Raw genomic sequence first — 21,693 nt, forward strand, 5'->3', positions numbered from 1 at the left:
GCCTTTTCGACACAAACTGACATTACATGCCGACTGGAAAGCGAGTTTGAATACAGTTCTTTTGGACATGCTGCGGGAACGGTCCTCCAACTCCAGGGAGAAGGGTCCGGCAGCAGGTCGAAGACTCGGTCTTCCACAGTCCGCCCCACGACTTCCCACAGTCCGTAGAAAGAGAAGGAGAAGAGCCGCTGTACAGTTTTCCAATTCGAAAAAGAAATGGAGCTGGAAACGTTTTCCGACACGGAACTACGGTGGCTCTGAGGGGCAAAACACAAACACAAAATCAGCAACAAACCAAATGAAAAAACAAAATAAAAAAAACACAATGAAATTAATTAATATATGAAAACATGAAGTCAACAATAAACAGTGAGGGCATAAACTTAGCAAATAGTGAGAGCATGAAATTAACAAAAAGTGAGAGCGTGAAATTAACCAAAAGAAAGAGCGTGAAATGAACAAAAACGACAACATGAAATCAACATTAAGAGGCCGCAACATGAAATCAACAAAAACTGAAAACGGAAGTGAACTTCACAACGGAAACAGCATTTTGAAAACGGAAATGTCCACACCGGAAATGAGATTTTCAGAACGAAATCTGTGCATGCTTAGTTGGAAGAGAAATCTGTGCAACGGACTAATCTTCAACTGATCACATTTAAAGGTGAAAAGCAGAATATGCTGTATTTTTAAACGTATATATTATACTGTATACATGCAGTGTGGCGACTGCAAGGGTCTGTAAACGTTTATCTCCTGAGCATTCAACGTGTTAAGTGCGGGAAAGTCCGCTTCAGCGAAGGGTGTTCATGGTTGGTTGTAATAACTGCCCAGATTTCATACGAAACGACGAACATAATACTGGTTGTTCTTGTTAAATATATACCTTTCACAACTACAGTTTTTGTGACTTCCTGGTAATTAAAAAACGAAAACGTTTCTTTGGGAAACTGAACAAAACGTTTAACATCTTCACAAACTTTTAAAATAAAAATGTCAAACTTGAACTAGATAACTGCGGCTACTCCCTGTCGTGTCGGCTTCTTTTTACTCCTCGCGAACTGTTAGGCTATTAATAGGATATTTTCTTATCATAAAAGTTTCGAGTGCGAAAACGCACATGGATTTCTTTCTCTTTATTTGGTTGTGGGTCGAGTGTGCAAACACATGTGGTATTGCAAACACGGGGGGTATGGACGATGCGGTAGGTGGCTTTGGGTCCCCTACGAGGTCAGAGCACGAAGTGTCCGTTGTCATCCATCAACTGAAACAGAGAAGTCCTGCTATTGGGTTTACCATTCATTTTACTGTTTTGTTACAAATGCTTTACTTCTTCCTGTAACAAACATTCTCATTATCCAAAGGCAGACAATGTTTTGTCCCTACTGTGGCAGTCAGCTGGGCACGGGCGCGGCGCCAGCATTTTGTTCCACCTGTGGGCGATCGCTTGCCTTTCTGCCGTCAGGTGACCAATCGTCCGCGGCGCTGGGAGGACCACCAACAGGTAATATGTCTCTTGCATTTAAGTACGAGTATGTGTAATTTTTTCGCTACAGTACTTTGTGCGCGCTAAAGCGAATAACCCTTTTGAAAATGTTTAGGACGTCAGCATCCTCAAAATTCTCCAACACTGACGGATTTTTTTCGTTTCAAAGAAATAAAAAACAAAGAAAGATCCGTTAATTTTACCACTAAAAGAAAGTCTCAGAAGGATGCAGTAAGTTGTGTACAGGTACGTCTGAATATTTTAAATATTATACGCGTGAAATATATTTTTTAAAAATCTGTTCAATTACCAATTAAAGGCATCGTTATTTACGTGCGTTTTACTCATGTATTTTTTATAAAACATATGAATGAATGTATAAATTAACACAAATACGTTTTTTAAATTCTGATTGTAATCTCACAGTTCTAATCTAGTTTATGCAAAACTACTTTCTTTTTATTTATTTTATGTTGTTTCATTATTTCTTTTTTCTGTACGTAGATTAATGTAGGAATTATAAGGGAGTGTGGAGGAATGTTAAAAAAAGAAAGAGGCAGGACATTACCACTTCGAATTTCTTCAAGAAGTTCCAAAAATGAACTTTTGCATGCCGCTGAGACAAAACTCTGCACATTCAACAATGATTTACCACCAGGCCCATATGTGCTTTTGTATGCTGATGGGAGTCTTGTTAATAAAATACCAGGATCTGCAAGTAATTTTATACTGCAAGACTACAAAAATGAAATTGGCAAACAATTTAACAGAATAACATTCTTCATCTGCCCAGAGGCTGAATACAATAAATTAGGTAGGTTCAGAATCAATTAATATTTAAGTATTTGTGTATATTTAATTACAAATCACAGTTAATTTTTAAAAGTTAATTGTTCTGTAAATAGTAGTAAAAATAACTTATACAGTTTGATGGGTTGATTAATTCCTACTTATGCAAAACTTGTGACAACCTGTTTAAAAATGTAAAAAAATTGCATTTTTCATAGTTTTTTAAGGATGTATCTAAGTATGTTTATTACTTAAATGACTATCAAAAAAGAAAATAAATATAGTGGTTTTTAGTGATTTATTTGAAAATATATGCATGATGAATTTGAGCATCTTGTACATTATTATTTAGTATATATAATCAACTGTTTAGGATACAATTCTGCATTTTTAGTTGTTGGTTAACGTTTAATTATTTAACTAATATTTTTGCAGAAAATGACAGTAGTGATCCTGAAGAAGTGACTATTCATCCAAAACATAAAATAGAAGAGGACTTTCTCAATGATACCGTGGTACACAATTAATTAATTAATAGGTTTATTCATTTATAATCACCACAGCTAAACCTTTCATAGTGAAATGTAGTGTAAGTAGCACTTAAAGTAAAACAGTTGTCATAATGTTTCACCCAAATGTTCTGTATAAACCGCTAACTAGCAAGTGTATTTTGTAGAAACTCAGTTGCTGTTTTTTTTGTAATTATATGTTTTTTTTTGTAATTCACTTCTATCTTTCAGCTTTTTGTCCACAGCTCCCCCAGGGAAAAAAATGAAAATCTAACCGCAAGGAGTAAAGATGTGGTAAATCTGAAATATTTATTCATGCTTATCTTGTGTTTACAGTTTAATATTTTTTTCTTATCTTTGATTACTTTATACTAATACTTTGATATACTTTACTGATACATATACTATCTACCTTACTGCTTCATGGTGACACTAATAATATATTTTTGCAGCAATCTTGTTGTATTAAAGAGGAATTTAATAACCTTTTGCACTAAAGATAAAAAAAGTTGGAATTTAATTGTGTCTGTCCACACCAGGATTAGAGGGGACCCCCCCTAGATTGGGATTAGATTGTATTTCATTCATTGCTGGTTAGAGATCTGGTGTTCAAATAAAAGAAGTCTTTGTGATTAATTTGGATAATTTTTGAGAAAGGCCTGGAGTTTTCAAGAAAGATGGTTTTCATCCTGACTAGAGAGGATCTTTTAATTTATCTCAAAATATGACAGCAAAACTACCTGGCTGACTGATCAGAGTTCAAACCAGGACACTTCTTCTTATCATTACAGACAGTTGTCTATCCCATTTGTATGTGGGATGCTATGGAGCATTTTTAAATTAGCTACTTTAGCAAAATCTAAATGAATTAATACTCAGATTATAAACAGCATAATTAGACCAAAAGTTATAAAGAGATTCTCCACTAGGAGTGACTGCATTAGTAACAATTTCAGTTAAAACAAAAAAATATAACAGTAGTTTAAAACCATGTTTGCAGTTTAAGATGCTGGTTGATACAAATTCTCACTGACTGAATAGTTGTTTTCATCTCCTCTGTTGTTAACTGGCCATAGTTCAACAATTAATCAAGGAACAGATAGTGCTGAGCTCTGTTTATGTTAATAAGTTCCAAACCACTTTTGTGTTTTTATGTACTCATTTTATTATTAGAAAAATTGTAATTGCATTTTACCTGGAAACTTGACAAAGAGCTCAGTGTCTGCACTTAGTTAAAAGTGCTGTACACAAATGAAAATGTAATTCAGTTCAAATACAGTATAAGTAAATTACTGTAACTCTGTGCCTGCTGTGTTTGTTACTTTAAGCTGTTTGATTTTCAGTTTCTGTTTTAATAGATGTCTTTGATTAATCCTGTATCAAATGAAAAGCAAAATATGGCAAGCACATCATCAAAGGAAGTTTCCACAAGCTGCACTAGTGTTAGTACGGGTGCACATTGCTACAGGTATTATCAAAAATGCTACCTATATAATTTCCATTGAATATGTTGCTGAACAAAGTGTTTTATAGTATCTCAGTTGTTAGCATGAATACCACTTAAAAGTACATTGCAAACCAGGCAATTTACAATTAATAATGTCTTTAATGCATACCTTAGGACACAAATCATCTTCAAATGTAACATTCAAATTGGAGGATACTCTTACAAATGTAAATAATCATGTATTCATGTTGATTCTAGATGAAAACAGGCCGTTCAGCTCAACAAAGCTCGCAAAGTAAAAACACATCAAGTTGAGTTTTGAAAGTCTCTATAAAGTCCCACTGTTTACCACACTACTTGGTCACTTATTCCAAGTGTCTGTGATTCTCTTTGTAAAGAAAAACTTCCTAATGTTTGTGTGAAATTTCCCCTTAACAAGTTTCCAACTGTGTCCCTGTGTTCTTGATAAACTCATTTTAAAGTTACCGTCTTGATCCACTGGACTAATTCCCTTCATAATTCTAAACACTTCAATCAGGTCTCCTCTTAAACTTCTTTTGTTTAAACTGTAAAGGCTCAGCTCTTTTAATCTTTCCTCATAACTCACCCCCTGTAGCCCTGGAATCAGCCTAGTCACTCTTCTCTGGACATTTTCTAGTGCTGCTATGTCCTTTTTTTGAATGTTATTAGTTTATGTAATAGTGTTGTACATTAGCCAGATTGTTACTTATGGGCAAAGTAATAATAAATGTAATTTATTTAAAATTTCTTACAATATAAAAATACAATAAGATAGGAAGAACAACACAGTAAACAGATTTCATGGGGGGGATGGTCCTGCTTGTCTATAGGCAAAACTTTGAAATTCATCACTTTTACTATTGATCCATATATTTCAATATGTAATGGCTTTCTTATTTTTTCCAAGAACATATACAGAGGTTTATGCTCCAATTCTAGTTGAAAGTGACACTAGTAGCTCATCAGAAGATGAATTTGCTCACAATGTTGATTGGTAAGTTTCTGTGGCAATACTTTCTCTTCCAGTCTGAATAAATGTAGTTAATATGGTAATTATTGTTATTTAATAATGATTTAATATCTGTTTCATTTATATCATGTGTTCTTTAGAACAACTCATGGTTATCTTTTGAATTAATGTGTGTGTTTTATAGTCTGTCAGCAATGAGTAAAATCTTGTTATATACCCTACAGATAGTGTGACTATTGCTTTTTTGACATAATTGTTCCTCAGTAGTTGACTTATACTGGTTATTTGTAAAAAGTAAATTTTCTTTCTCCTATTTTTATTTTTACATACAGTTTTAATGACAAAATAGTTAGTGTGGAAGACATCCTGGAAAATTTAGCCACGCAGATTAAGTCTGAAAAAGTCTCACGGTTCAATATAAACAGAGCTGACATTTGGGATGGAGCTCTACGTGGTTTTAAGCGTTCGTCCTTTGATCCAGCACACACCATTTTAGTGAAATTCAGTGATAATACTGGCTACATGGAGAGTGGCATTGACACAGGAGGACCCAAACGAGAATTTTTAGAACTCCTAATGCAACATGTTAAAAACAGAACACTATTTGAAGGAAGGGAAACTGAAAAATACTTGACCTGTGACAGTGTTGGTGAGTATTATGAGCTGTCACATCCTGTAGTGGACTGACATCTTGTACGTGTATGATTTCTTGTCATTTGCCCAGTGTAGCCATTATATAATGTGCATTAACTATGGCTGAAATAAGTTAATTTAAGCAATGGATAGTTGAATGGATATGGTGACTGGTTTGGCACTTTGTTTTTGTTTTAGCATTTGATAATGATGAATATTTCATCATTGGGCGAATGATCGCTGTCTCCATGGTTCATGGTGGTCCTGGGCCACAGTTCATTTCGAAAAACTTGTTCAACTATATTTTATGTGAAGGTATCTTTTCCCCTGATACAAAAGATGTTTGTGATCCAGAAATACAGATGATGCTACAAAAGGTATGATATGACTTCGTATGCATTTAAGTTTTAAAGACTTAAATGCACAGTAATGCAGTAATATTACACAGTAATGCTTTTTCCACAGAATGTTTTAGTGTTTTTTGAAAATTGTATACTTCATTAACTAGGATTGTTTATGAGAAAACTAAACAGATATTTATTTCACTGTGCTAACATTGTTTGTTTTGTTCTGTCAGTGTCTATACATGTTTCATACAAATATATAAGTACATATTATTTGTAATGTATTTTGATTTTAATACAATAAATCAAAGTGTTATGTAATACATGAGACCCCTTTTAATTTGAAATGCTCCGTGTATATGTAACTGATGTGTTCCATTAGGCTACCATACTTAGATGTGCGTCTCCTAGACCGCAAGGTAGTTAATGCAGTGGGGTAATCCAGGGAATAAATAGGATCTCCTTTGCATCCCTGTTGTCATCAGTGTAATTGAAGATAGATATTGTAATAGTATTGTACTGTTTTAAATGTTTTAGGACCATGGACATATCAAATATTTGATGTCCTTTGGTAGTGGCTATTACTAAATTACTTTTATAATGCCTCCAGTTTCTACAAAGTATTTAGATTTAAAAAAAAAACATTTGTGTACAGATAATGTATATAAAGAACCATACATAATATGTGTAAAAACATAAACAACTAAACAAACAAAATATGCTTCTATAAATCTGAGTGTTAAATTAATTTAAAAAGTTGGTTTAACACCCCTTGGGTTCCTTTTTGGACAAATGCTATTGTTTGCAAAGTTCTGAATCAATATTCTTTTCATATTTTAAAAATGCATTATTTTGTTTGTGACTGAATGCTACTAATGTTACATTTTATTATAACTTTGAAATGAATTAGATCAAGTCATCGTCCTCAGTGGAATGTCTCAGGAGTACAGTGGAGGTGTATGCTACAATGCTTATGATAGCGGGGTGTCTTTGCCATGTTATCAGGGAGCTTTCTGATAAAGACAAAATTGTGGAAGATTATCTGAAGTGGTATTTTTTCACCAGAAATGCTGCTTGTATTCAAAGGTATGTTGTAATAAATGCTTTATTTATAAATACTAAAAGTTACCAAGATGAGGAAGTAGCATTTACATTAAACTAGAAGTGAACAAATGACACACTAGAGGGATTAAGCCTCTTGACCAACATGGAAGTGTCTCAGAATTCCCCAGGAGGAGTTGGCAAAAGATATTGAAGATTCAATGACATTTGTCCAGCTGAGCATGTTGCCACCATGATTTTCATCAGAATAAATGTAATGAAAGTGAAATTAAATAGTAACTAATAGCTAATCCAAATTTTCATGTATTGCTGAGGAATGTGACACATACAATATACCATATCACTTTAGTCATATATAAACTAGCAGCAGCAAAGAATATAGGGTAATGGTGAATATATCATGTCATTCTCTAACCTGGTTAATTCAGAAGAGGGTTACAGAAGGACTTAAGCCTATCCCAGCTAGAATAGGACAGTAAGCAGGAACAAACTGTTGACAGGGTGCCAATCCATTGCTGGGCAATCTTACACACACACACATACATCAAACACACACTACAGCCAATTTAGTGTCACCAATTACCTAACCTATTTGTCTTTGGACAGTGGGAAGAAACCAGAGCACCACCCAGAGGAATCCCACTCAGAGATGAGGAGAGCATGCAAACTCCATCCAGAGAGGACCCAGGACACAAACCTAGGTCTCCTTACTACGAGTGTACCAGCTCTTCCACTGCCCCAACATGTCACCCTTAAATGGTGACTATTTCTTAGTCATTTGTATAGTGCTGGCATTCTTTTGAAGAAATAAAAATCAGTACTACTAACATATTAATTTGCACTATAATGTATTATTTCTGAACATAGGAAATGTAAAGAAAAAAAATAGTAAACCCTGTTTTAGCAGCAAACATAGCAAAGCTAGAGGGAAGTCCAAATGCTTGTTTTGTCATCCGTGTGTGTGTGTGTGTGTGTGCTAGAAAGACTTGTTTACATTGCAGCAGTGTATTTACATTGTAGATCTGTATGTTCATAGCAATTACTTCTGTTGACATGTCAAAGATTTTGGAAACAATATCTCATTATGAGTGTTCCTCAGAAATGTACAAATCAGCAAATGGCAAAAGTGACACATTATAATTTCTGTGAGAAATGCACTAAAACCAAGAAATGTTAGCGTCTGTACTCCTGTGGTTCTAGCAAACAGTGCTGCAGATCTTATTGAAACATATCCTCAGAAGTTGACATCACAACAATTTTCACAACATACAGGTGTGTGTTGATGGTCATATTAGTATGCGGTCCATGTTTTTGGGCAACTTTTTTATGCTTCACCGAGTTCACAATGTGACATGCATAACATTCTCAAACCTGCCTAATCCCATTCATATTAGGGAGGAGTGGGTTGATGATTTATCTTGCATTGTGTTCAGGATTTAATAAATATTTTTTTATGTGAACTATATCTTTGGTCTTCTGGTATCACCCCGTTTGTCCAGGTTACATATGGCAAATGTATCATGTCATCAGGGCCTCTGCATTCCCTAAGCTGCTAAGCTATCCATAACATTTTATATAGTCATAACACTATATAAAGTAAGGCTGACAGACACTGACCACCTTTCTTAACATGATGTACATCACAGTAATGAAATATCCTCTCTGGAATATGTCCTTCCTTGGGCATTAAAGGTGGTTTTACATTTCCTGGTCTATATTGTCAACTCATTCTCTCGGTAAATGCATTTTATTTATTGTTTTCTAATGACACTCACCTTGTAATATTCAGAGTATGAAATAAATGCTGTATATAAAAATAATAACCTAATCTTATTTGTATATGTTATTTGCAGGTTCAAAGAAGGACTAACCACACTAAATGTTCTTGAAGCAATGAAACAAAATCCATCAGGATTCATGAAATACTTCTGTTTTTCTGAGAAAAAAATAACTTCTGAAATTATAGAGAATCTTTTTAAAGCTGAGTTTAGCCAGCCTGGTAGCAACAGAAGACAAGAGGAAGTGAGGACAGCTGCATACTGGGCAGACTACTTGTTAGATATTGAAGGTCTGAATTCAAGTATTGGAGAAAATATTTGTTTAGTATACTTCATGAAATATGTAAAATTATGTATATAGTACATGTAGATTTTCACCTTACACAATTTATGAAAAAAACGACACTGAATGTAAGCGCAGCAGGAGACACACAAGCTTCTATCCACAGGATGAGAGTTTGTATTTTGTGTGTCCACAAGTTTAGAATACAAATCGGCGTTCACATAATTTATTTCTGATAAACACACAACTAAGATAAACAAATAAAGCAATTTCTGCTTTTTTAACTTTTACACTTCATAGGCCCTTTTAGCTGGCTAGCAATTTATGCATTTACTGTATTAATTAATGAATTTATGCCTGTTAAATTAGTTGTTTATTTCACCAGCATTAAACTAAAGTTGTCACATCTCTTAACCAACAAAGAAATAAGGGTGTGGATCTATTAGGGTGGTTCCAATTTATTATTAATGTTTAAAGATTGCTTTTACTGTGTGTTTTGGATTGATTAGATGTTATTGTAAGATTGTTCTTGTTTACAAAGCTTTATATACAGTACAATATGACACCTAAACATACGTTTGGGCTGCTATGCCACGTGATCAGGAATGGGACCAGCAAGAATAAATTATACAACGCAACAAAGCTGCTGACATTGGGGTTGCACAGTATAGTGTTACTGAATCTGAAGATATTAATCCAGATATTAAGGAAAGAGAAAAGAAAAACAGTTTGGTCAAAACATATGCATATAAAAATAGTTATGATTATTTGTACAATTCATCTTTGTGCATTTAGTAACAAAATTAAATGTGATGCATATCATGCATTATGCTATGCACAAAATGTATAATACTGGTTGAAACTGCTTGAAGTAATAACATCAAATGACAACAGTGCTACAGATTCATTCCAGGTTTCATACATCACAAATTTTTAAACTTTGATAACACATTCTGATAAAATGATTACATATTTAAGAGGCACAAACATTTTCTATGAATTGTTTTGTTGTAAGAATTATCTGAATGCTGTTTAGAGATATCTTATCATCTCAATGTGTTAAATAGTGTGGGTGATCAATATGTAACAATTAGTGTGGGCCAGTACTTTGTTCAATGAAGTGGTGCTAATATGTTAAATAAGTTTGGACTTAATGAAAAAGAGGGCAATGTGAATGAGTTACTTAATATGTGAAACAATTGATATTAACATGTTCTTATATTTTCTTAGGTAAAACATCATTTGCTGAACCATCTTTGGAAGATATCCTCATGTTCTCAACCGGTGTTTCCTCAATCCCACCAATCGGCTTCCATCCAAAGCCAACAGTTAATTTCTTGCATAATGAGTCGCCATATCCCATTGCTCAAACATGCACCAATTCTTTAAGCATCCCCATACATAAAACATATGATAAATTCAAGTACCATATGAATTTTGGTATTCTAAACTCACCTGGATTTGGGCAACACTAAATTCTGATATAATTAATCATCATATATTTTTACCAGCCCTGAACTTGCTCTTTCATTACATTTTCCACAAAAATTATATTATTAGCTATGTCAGTTATTATTTTTTGAAAGTTTTTGGCTGATTTTACATTTAAAGTTGCTTCAGTTCATTTTGCAAACATGCACATTTTTTTCTTTATTACCGAATTACCAGGATCTTCCATCAATCATTTTTCACGTAATTTCATTTTGGTCAGTTGTGCACAGTTACATTTTGTTTGCAATTATGTTATTAATAATGTTAATTTTTCAAAGAAAGGAAGTTGCTAAGCTTTGTGTTTATACATATTTTGTGTAAATAGAAATTTTACAATGTAATACTTCTAATAGCTTTTTTTTTATATTTCATATTATGTAATGTTTTAAACCATACTTTTGAAATGGTTTGACTTGAACCTTGTTAATGTTGCTTCAATGAGATGTACCATTGAAGTGCTCTTGTTGTTATTAAACAAAAATTTGTAAACTTAATGTTCATTTTCAAATAAAATATTATGATGGTTGACTTCAATTTCCAGTTCAATTATAATTATTTTGGTAATCAACTTTTGAACAGAAACAGTCTATCCTGTTTAACCTTTCCTGACACTTAATAAAGTTCAAGAAGAAAAAACATTTAATTGTTTAACTACTGTCAACCTTTAATTGTACATCAGTAAGAAAAAGAAAACACAATATTTCAGTACATCTTACACTATTCAAACTGCCAAGGTACTTATAGTTTACAATCCTGTTTAAGGATTTTATTACATTATTTAACACCATTGTAGCTGAACCTCTCCAAAACAATGTACAGTATCCAATGCAAACTTGGACAATTGTACAGCCTCTGATCTGACTTTCTGGGGAGCAGATTCTAGGCTGTGGAGCAGGGTAGACATGTAAAAGAGTCCCTGCTCAGAAACACAGGATTGCCTCAGGGACACTTTCTCTCTCCAGCCATTTGCTCTTTGTACAACAATGACTGCACCTCTACTGGCTTGACTGTAAAACTTGTAAGGTGTGATGATTATGTCATTCTATATGCCAGACTGCAGAAGGCCACAAGGAGCCATGAGAAAATATTAAATCTTTTGGGTAGCAGGGAGGATAGTATACCTAAAAGCAGAACGATACAAACATGTCACGTCATTTTAAACTATAAACCATTGTTATATTTGCATTCTTTCCTGATTAGTCAAAACCGGTGATATGCCTGTTGTTGCCCCCCAGCCTTCTACTGCTTTCCACCAGCTTTTACTTTACTTAATAAAGACCTATAGAGAAAAAATGAAATTCTACAAGTTATATTAGTTTTTATCGTGTTTATTGTATATTGTAAACTATATTGTCATTATTGGTGCATCTACTGTTGAAAGATTAAATAATGTTTATCACTGATGTCTTTTTACTGTTATATTTGTAGCTGGAACACAGACAAATTCATAGCAACTACATTTCATGGTTGTGAAGATTAATTCAATTCAATTAGTGTTTCAATTTGCAAGTCCTGAGGTGGTTTCTGGTACATGCTTGATGGTGCTGAAGAATAACCAATTTAAATTATGCAAGATCAAAAAAATGCACTCAGGAAACAGAATACCCAAAATATATTTATTTAAATATAAAGTGTTACTATATTAGCTAAAATAAGTGAGAAGTAATAGTACTTTACTTTGCGACATACACAAGAAAAAACACACCAAATTGATACATACTACAAAATATTCAGATATTACAAATTTCTTTTAGCCTCAAAAATAATTCTACAGCAGATTTCCATGTGGGTGGAGTTTGTAAATTGTACTGCTGCTTTATGAGATCTAAATATTCCTGTATGGTTTCATCTCCACAATTGCAAATTTCCTTGCATTGTGTTGCCAGTTGATGAAGCTTCTCTTCTGAAACAACGTATCCAAAGTTTCTTGATTGGAATCTAGACAAATAAGTAATATGTTTAAAAGAAAAAAAAACTAATATATTCAGAAGTCTATACAATTAATTTGAGTACTGTGTAGTCAAAACTTGAGAACATTCTTAAAATGAATCATACAATTTTAAAATCTGTATCTCTACCCTTACAGACTTAGCTCTTTACTTTTACTGATGATTAAAAACAAAGAAAACTTAGTCCTGGCAAGATATTTTTTTATATTTTCTAATTATTCTAAATGGAATCAAAACTGTTGCTTTACATAAAGCCATTTATTCATACCTATGTGGTAGGCTAAAAATCTCATTGGGAATTCCAGAAGGACAAACTGACATCCTCGAGGGTCTAATTCTATGTTGGTTCCAGAGGTCTTTAAATTCATTCAAATCCTTTTGCATCAATTCAAGAAAAGCAAAGCGCAGCAAACATTTATGCTGATGGCTACCATTGAAATTGCCAGAATCTTTCAGATCCACCAGGACTTCCATCCAGAACTGTGACCTGAATGAAATAAAATGCAAGAGCTACTTAAATATAGCTTTGGATGCATTTTTTAAATTGCGTTCTATAAATGGTTTTGTTTACTGGTGTAATTAAACTTTCAGTGAAGGGCAATCAGTAAAATATATCACTGAAAAGGTTATGGACTGGAAAACTGCACGCAGTTACACATTTAAAATAAAGTAAGTATCTGATGTAGAAGCAAGCTGTTTTTAAACATTATTTATAAACATTTTGCAGTTATTGATTAAGTAAGTTACGACTACACTTACTATACCAAAATATATACATAAATATTCTTACCGTTGCTTTCTGAAATGTGCCCACCAGGATTCTATTCTCTGATTCATTACAGAAGTGCCATAAACATGGCTAGCTGCACCTGCGAAGTGGTCATTTCCTTGAGAGCGCAACGTGCACTGCATTGCTGCTATCAAGGTGTTTTCTGTTCCACAATCCGTCCTCAGTCTCATTGGTACAATCCCAAATTTTGCTACACAAAGCACATAATTTGTTGCAATTACTTATTATTTATTATTCGTTATTATTCGTTGGTCCGCATGAAAGCCATAAAATCTTTCTTGAAAAGCCATCGATGCACCCGCTTACCGCTATGCCATAAGGCTTTAATTTATCATATCCATCTACATGCCAAACGTAGTTTGGACCCAGTGAGTGGTACACTCTTCGAACAAATCTCCTTGTCCTCCTAGCTGAAGTTGCAGACGGATTCATTTCAGACAACAAATTCATGACATCACGTCGCCTCACGCGCAGTTTATATTTCTGCAGTAACACTTGATGCATCATTCTATATCCAAGAAGCTGACTCGGCCCTTGTATCTCGATCTCCATGGCCAAACGCACTTGACTTATATTGGAGTAATTCCTACGTTTTGATAATCCCAGTTCTTTCAGGCGCATTTTCAAACTTCTTAAACACATACTTATTCCATGATAAATTTTCAAAAAATCTAGAATGACCTCATATTTATATCCTGCGTAGAAGTACTGCGTAATCCAATCGGTGACCAAAAGTGTGTGTTCATTCCCACTGACTAAAATAAAAATAAATTACATTTACGGCTTATGCGTCAGTTTGTCACTTACCATATTTTGTATGATCATGTCATGCTAATTGCAGGGTAAGAGAAAACAGCAAGAAAAAATTTACATATACTTAAACGCAAGAGACATATTACCTGTTGGTGGTCCTCCCAGCGCCGCGGACGATTGGTCACCTGACGGCAGAAAGGCAAGCGATCGCCCACAGGTGGAACAAAATGCTGGCGCCGCGCCCGTGCCCAGCTGACTGCCACAGTAGGGACAAAACATGGTCTGCCTTTGGAGAATGAGAATGTTTGTTACAGGAAGAAGTAAAGCATTTGTAACAAAACAGTAAAATGAATGGTAAACCCAATAGCAGGACTTCTCTGTTTCAGTTGATGGATGACAACGGACACTTCGTGCTCTGACCTCGTAGGGGACCCAAAGCCACCTACCGCATCGTCCATACCCCCCGTGTTTGCACACTCGACCCACAAAATGGGACCCACAACCAAATAAAGAGAAAGAAATCCATGTGCGTTTTCGCACTCGAAACTTTTATGATAAGAAAATATCCTATTAATAGCCTAACAGTTCGCGAGGAGTAAAAAGAAGCCGACACGACAGGGAGTAGCCGCAGTTATCTAGTTCAAGTTTGACATTTTTATTTTAAAAGTTTGTGAAGATGTTAAACGTTTTGTTCAGTTTCCCAAAGAAACGTTTTCGTTTTTTAATTACCAGGAAGTCACAAAAACTGTAGTTGTGAAAGGTATATATTTAACAAGAACAACCAGTATTATGTTCGTCGTTTCGTATGAAATCTGGGCAGTTATTACAACCAACCATGAACACCCTTCGCTGAAGCGGACTTTCCCGCACTTAACACGTTGAATGCTCAGGAGATAAACGTTTACAGACCCTTGCAGTCGCCACACTGCATGTATACAGTATAATATATACGTTTAAAAAATACAGCATATTCTGCTTTTCACCTTTAAATGTGATCAGTTGAAGATTAGTCCGTTGCACAGATTTCTCTTCCAACTAAGCATGCACAGATTTCGTTCTGAAAATCTCATTTCCGGTGTGGACATTTCCGTTTTCAAAATGCTGTTTCCGTTGTGAAGTTCACTTCCGTTTTCAGTTTTTGTTGATTTCATGTTGCGGCCTCTTAATGTTGATTTCATGTTGTCGTTTTTGTTCATTTCACGCTCTTTCTTTTGGTTAATTTCACGCTCTCACTTTTTGTTAATTTCATGCTCTCACTATTTGCTAAGTTTATGCCCTCACTGTTTATTGTTGACTTCATGTTTTCATATATTAATTAATTTCATTGTGTTTTTTTTATTTTGTTTTTTCATTTGGTTTATTGCTGATTTTGTGTTTGTGTTTTGCCCCTCAGAGCCACCGTACGGAACAATGGCACAACAGAACCAGGTATGGACTCACAGAATAAAAAGCTCGCTATATTTAAAGAAACTTTAGATCCATTAAACAAAACTAATGAGATGTACGATTATATACTGTATAGCGAATCCAAGTGTTCTCTGTTTATCGTCATTACTGACAAATCCTATTTTTAAGCATATCGTTTTAATAATTTTTTACCTCTTGTATTTCTTTTTGATATTTGCCATATTTTCCTCTATACTAACGTTTTCACTTATTTATGAGATGTTATGTAGAGAATCTGTAATGTTAGTGTACAATATGAAAGGTATTTGTGTTTATCGTCGTCATTAACGTTTGTTTAATATCTTATTTAAGCTGATTTTTCAGTAAAGTTAGCTATTTATAAAAGCACGATAGCGCTTTGTGCAAAATTAGTATTACATATTATATTTGTCTTGATTGCCATAGTCTCATTTCTCCATAACGGCAGAGAATATAAAACCAACTTTGATTACATTGATTAAATATCAAAATGAATCCAAGTACCCTCTTTGTAAAAAGCAGAGACTACAGCATCCTGCGGCCTCGCCTTCACAGCCCTGAAGCCCACATTGTCAAGTATGCAGGTAATTATGCCAGTAGTGTGTGCTTGCAAACAATATTGACGTTTAGATTTCTGAACTGGAACTTTTTAAAATATAGTTTAAAAAGCTGAGCTAATCCTGCATTTTCCGTTGTTTGGCAGGTTTTACTATTTACAGATGCAACACAGGGTGTGTAACAAGTGGCCATTTCCATTGTTGTTTTTGTTTTAAAAGTCATTGCCAACAGTTTACTGTATGTCACTATTTAATATTTGTCTTTTGATTAATTTTTTTACCCCTTGCATTAGGGCCTTCCAAGTCAGATGAATAGCCATGACTGTGGAATTGTCATGTTGATGGTATTACCATTTCATATTGTAACTATATTTTTTGTATGTCTGTATTTTAATGTTGTGTCCAGGTTTCCAAATGACCATTTTGTGGTTTTTCTGTATTTCATCCTTGAGGCCCCCATCAATGTTAATGAGGTGTTTATCAATTTTAGTACTCTCTTCTTTCATTGTAGCATTTGTAGAGGGAAGATTGTATCTGGTTGTTGGTTCCCATTTTTGTCACCTTCTACAATTTGTGTTGGGTATTTGTGTTATGTTTTATTATATTTGTATTTTTTTTAAATTTTAGCCTACTGCCCCTAGTGGTTTTGATATTCCAGAAATGCCTACCTTTCAAAATCCAGATATTTTAAATGTATGTTTATAATGGTTTGCATAAATATTTTTATAACATTAAACTCCTTTTAACAACATGACTCTGCTCAGTCCTCTTTAGAATGACATGCTGGCTTTGAGGAAGCGCTGGTGTACAGATATATATAATGTGGACACTAGAGGCGCTGTTGCCCCAAGACACCCCACAGACAGATGTACAGGATACACGTTTAAAAGCACCAAGAAGAATTCTTTAATAATTTCTTCAAATAAAGTGCACAAAGCACCACACACTCCACAATTCACTAATCAATAATACAATAAACACAATCCTCCTCTCCACCCAGCAGCTCCATCACTTTACCACCCAACTCCGGCTCTCTTTGCTGGGCCTTGACCAGTCCTTTAAATAATCCATGACCCGGAAGTACTCCTCTTCTTCCGAGTCAATGCCACAGCCTCCGTTCTCAAATAGCTCAGAAGTACTGCGGGTTTCTGTCTTCGTGCCTCTGAAGTACTTCCGGGTCGTAGTAACAGTAGGAGTCCCCAAGTTCCTTGTGAGCTCCCCCTGGTGGCACCCACGGTACCCAACAGGGCTGAAGAAACGGACTCCATGTCCCAGGATGCCCTGAGGAAATCCAGGGAACCATTGTCATCCAGGGGAGCTGCCACCTAGTGTCCCGGGGGAGGCTGTGTCCCGAAAAGGCTGCTCTTCTCCCTTCTTCCCGTTCTGGGATGCCCCGGCCGGCCTGAACCTCCAGCCGTCCATCACAATATATATAATATATTGCTTGACAACTCCAGCCCCAAAGGGTAAATTAAATTTCATTAAATACCTTTAATTTAGTTCTGCGGTAATATGGCAAATATACTTAGCCATATTGTAAATCAAAGACAAATAGTCAAAATGTTTACCATTATAAACTTAGTGCTTCTTTTTGAAATCACTAAAGTAACTACTCACATTGGACTGAGCAAGCAAATGCCCTTCTAAATGAAGGCCAAGAGTCAAACAAAAAATTAGAAGGTACAGAAATAATGGACAGCCAGGACAGGGTCATTTTTTATGCTTATTTTTTTGGTTCTTTTTTTTAACATTTCCTTAGGTAAATATTATTTTCTCTGTTTTCAGGTTTAGACTCGATTGAGCCATTAGAAGATGAGTAAAGACTTGCACTAGCTCTGAAGTGAACAAATGTCTTGCAATTCTGTTTCATAGCACTGTATTCATGCAGGTTTCAGATCTTTTCTTTTAAAAGAAACTTCAGCCTCCCTTCTCTAACATCCAGCACAGGACACTGTGATGAGCAGGTACAGACACATCATTTTATAAACTTCCATAAGAAAGATAATTACATTTTGTTGATGCTGGCTTTCAATGCCTATGGTATTGTAAATAAAATGTATAAAAAGACTTAATGCTTGCCTCAGATGCCTACTGTTAATCTTTAAGCAGTAGGAGTCAAAGCCCAAAAGTCTAAAAGCCTGTTGTACATCTTCTGACTAACTGTAGTACTAGTACAACTCTTAAAGGCCTTAAAACATTTGAAATGCATTGTGTACTTTGTTAATAATAGTGTATGGTAAGAAACATTGAAGACTTGTAGAATATGTGATTGAAAGCAATAATAACAAATTCAGAAAATGTGGAGGAAAAGGCTATAAGCGTTATGATGACCATTTAAAAATTTTTCTTTTTTTTTTTATTAAATAAAACATATTGCAGCAACACAGAATCCTTCAGCATTTTACTGAAGTAGAGAAGTGGTGTGCTGAGAACATTTCTGTGTTCAGGGGGCACATCTCACTCCCTGCATTACTGTCAATGGACAAAGACGACATAGCAAATCAAATTTCTGAAGGGCCTCCTCTATCTGAATTTCCAGAAGAAGAGGTGAGGGAATATGTCTTTAGACCCTTCATCATCCTTTTTTTTTCAGATATGGAAGACATGCATCTGTTTTTAGATAACATGAGAGGAAAAAGGAAAATGACTGTTTTGTGAGAAAATGTAACAAACATACATGTCCGTCATTGTTCAGTTACAACCTACAATTTTTGTTCTATATTTTATACTTCTTTAACTTTTTTGTAATAAATGTTGCAAACCAACTTCACCTTTACAGTCCATTGTCTCAGATCTGCACTTCTTAGTGTTATGTATTAAAATAATGTTTTATAAAGCAGGGCAAGGCAATTTTTATTTTTAAAGCACATTTACAACAGCCAGAACTGAACCAAAGTGCTGTACAAGAAAGGGTAAAAGAAGCAGTTCAAATATACCGTGTATACACAGCACAAAACTGCAAGCATTACATAAAAGATAACCCCACACCCTGTAGTATAGCGGGTCCGCAGCTTCAAAAGAAAAGGGGCCAAGTTGTAAATCCATAAAGCAATGTCATTCTCCGTGGGCACGATTGCACAGCCGCGGGAAGTTAATTGGAGTAGTTGGAGCTTGTCACACCGGCAGGTGTGGGTGCGATCTTTCGCATTGGCTTCCTGCGGGATGTGATGAAGGTGCTGTGCCCATGGAGGTGTATGTATGTATGTATGTGTATGTATATATGTGTGTGTGTGTGTGTGTGTGTGTGTGTGTGTGTGTGTGTGTGTGTGTGTGTGTGTGTGTGTATGTATATGTATATATATATATTATATACAGGCCGGCACAAAGGAGAGAGAGGTTGAGAAACTGGGATGTCGAGAAACCGGAAGGGATCGAGGAAAAAAGGAGGTTAAAGGACATGAAAGGTAGTCTTGCAACATACGATCTGGCCACCTGGAAGGAGAAGACAGCACGAGCTGGGGCCCCGCGAAGGAGCGTTTGTCTGCAGCACTCTAGGGGCTAGTCCGCCCCACTGAAGATTCTGTTGGAGTGGAGTGAGCAAGGCACGTGTCCTCCCAAGGGATCTGAGGAGCGACTACATGAGCGCGAAGGATGAAGGGAGGACAGCCGACCTCGGATGGTGTGGCAGTGATGCCTGCATGCAGCCAAGATGGAGGTCGGCTGAAAGGAGCTCGTGGCTGTTGGGTCTCCGCCGGCTGCGGGAGCAATGCGTGAGCCTGGGAGAATGAGAGACGGAGGTGGGCTGAGAGAGTAATTGGAGAGACTGCATTTTAACTTCTGATTTTAACCTTGGATTTTAATGGATTTATTTATTGTTTTTATCCCACCCTTTCACTGTTTTTATGGATATACAGTATTTATTGGAACAGTGTAGCACTGCACTTTCTGTTTTGACACAACTGTTTGTTTTAATAAAAGCACACTGGCACTTTTGGAACTATCCCCTGGCTTCATTTGAGAATTGTCCTCATATGTCAGCTCATCTCGGTGACATTACCAATGGTGTTGGGTTCAGGGCTCCCATAAGGACGATTGGAGCGTGGAGCGGACACGCATCGTCACACACCCATGCATAAATATTATCATGAATGTACATGAGCCAACATATACAAATAATGTCAACATCTTGCAGGGTCAAAAGGCAGCAAGAAAAAAGACTTTAATGATGACTTAAAAATGGCCAGTGTTGGAGCAGACCTAATATAATAAGGCGAGCCATTCCAGAGAAAAGGAGAAGCCACAGCAAATACCCGATTCCTCCTTTGCTGCAGCCTCGACCTCGGCACAACTAAAAGCATCGGGCTAGTAGACCGCAGGGCTCTTGTTGGCACATACAAGTGAAGAAGTTCCGAGAGGCAAGATGGGGCTGATCCATTCAAAAATTTAAAACAAGAAATAGAATTTTAAATTCAATTCTGAAACGCACCAGACGCCAATGAAGCAAGGTGAGTATTGGTGAAATATGGCCACACTTACAAGAACCATTCAATAAGCAAACAGCAAAGTTGTGGAATAGTTGTAGGTGTCGTAACGGGGCCTGACCAACACCTACATACAAAGAACTGCAATAGTCCAAATGAGATGTTATAAAAGCTTAGATGGCCTTTTCAAGATCACTGAAAGAAAGAAAAGCCTTTACCTTAAAGTCTCTGCTTGAAAAAGCTTCATTTAACCTCACAATTTATCTGTCGAGTTTGAATGACCTGTCAAAGATCACGCCTGGGCTCCTAACTGAAGCTTTATGATACGTATATGGCAAGGGGTCCAAGAGCAACATCGGAGACACTCAAACTTTCTTAACTTTTGCACACCATAATCACAATTTCATTATCATTTAGTTTAAGAAAATGCATTGCCGTCCAGGTTTTAATATCATTCAAGCATGCATGGAGGGTCTGTATTTTCTTGCTTTGATTTTAGTGGCAAATATATTTGAGTGTCATCAGCATAGAGAAGCCATACTTGTTAACAATGAAGCCTAAAGGTAACATGCATATCAAAAAAAGAACTGGTCCAAGGATGGAACCCTGCAGAACCCACAAGTAAGAGGAGCTACAGAGGATGGGATCTCATTCAAATGAATAGAAAAGCTCCTATTGCTTAGATAAGATTTAAACAATTTCAGGGCATTACCTTGGATGCCTACATACTGTTCCAGGCAGGATATAAGAATTGTAAGAGCCACAATATCAAAAGCTGAGGTACAATCTAGCAGTACAAGAATGTCAGAATCTCCAGCATTAGCAGTTGGGAAGAGGCCAACCTAAACCTTTAACAAGGATGTTTCAGTGCTGTAAGTACATCTGTATCTGGATTGTAATTTTTCTACAATTCTATTTTCATCCAGAAATGTTTGAGTTAGGACAACTTTTTCTAAGACTTTAGATAAAAAAGGCAGTTTAG

The 21,693-nt window shown here is 35.7% G+C and overlaps 2 protein-coding genes across 4 annotated transcripts in view; both read left to right on the top strand.

Moving 5' to 3' along the window:
* Nucleotides 1–21,693, top strand: part of fam136a (family with sequence similarity 136 member A) — a 429,951-nt gene that overhangs the window by 39,963 nt on the left and 368,295 nt on the right. The gene's annotated exons all lie outside the window — the stretch shown is intronic.
* On the top strand, nt 39–11,316 carry LOC114648718 (uncharacterized). Of its 3 annotated transcripts, XM_028797908.2 has the most exons (14): nt 39–667; nt 1,368–1,507; nt 1,605–1,735; nt 1,994–2,303; nt 2,714–2,793; nt 3,019–3,081; nt 4,146–4,255; nt 5,163–5,249; nt 5,558–5,874; nt 6,057–6,235; nt 7,113–7,288; nt 7,871–8,023; nt 9,118–9,332; nt 10,556–11,316. In XM_028797908.2, exons 2-14 carry the CDS (start codon nt 1,375–1,377, stop codon nt 10,798–10,800), a joined length of 2,199 nt encoding a protein of 732 aa, XP_028653741.1. In that variant the 5' UTR covers nt 39–667; nt 1,368–1,374; the 3' UTR covers nt 10,801–11,316. The 3 variants fall into 3 exon arrangements, with proteins under 3 accessions (XP_028653741.1, XP_051784735.1, XP_051784737.1); XM_051928775.1 differs by having other exon boundaries at nt 39–1,507; XM_051928777.1 differs by lacking the exon at nt 7,871–8,023 and having other exon boundaries at nt 39–1,507.

The sequence above is a fragment of the Erpetoichthys calabaricus genome, chromosome 1, assembly GCF_900747795.2.
Source record: "Erpetoichthys calabaricus chromosome 1, fErpCal1.3, whole genome shotgun sequence".
NCBI lineage: Eukaryota > Metazoa > Chordata > Cladistia > Polypteriformes > Polypteridae > Erpetoichthys > Erpetoichthys calabaricus.

Coding starts and splice junctions, on each gene's coding strand:
- LOC114648718 (XM_051928775.1), top strand. CDS start 1,171: ATGTGGTATTGCAAACACGGGGGGTATGGACGATGCGGTAGGTGGCTT. Junction 2,304..2,713: donor GGCTGAATACAATAAATTAG/GTAGGTTCAGAA, acceptor ATATTTTTGCAG/AAAATGACAGTAGTGATCCT. Junction 5,875..6,056: donor CTTGACCTGTGACAGTGTTG/GTGAGTATTATG, acceptor TTTTTGTTTTAG/CATTTGATAATGATGAATAT.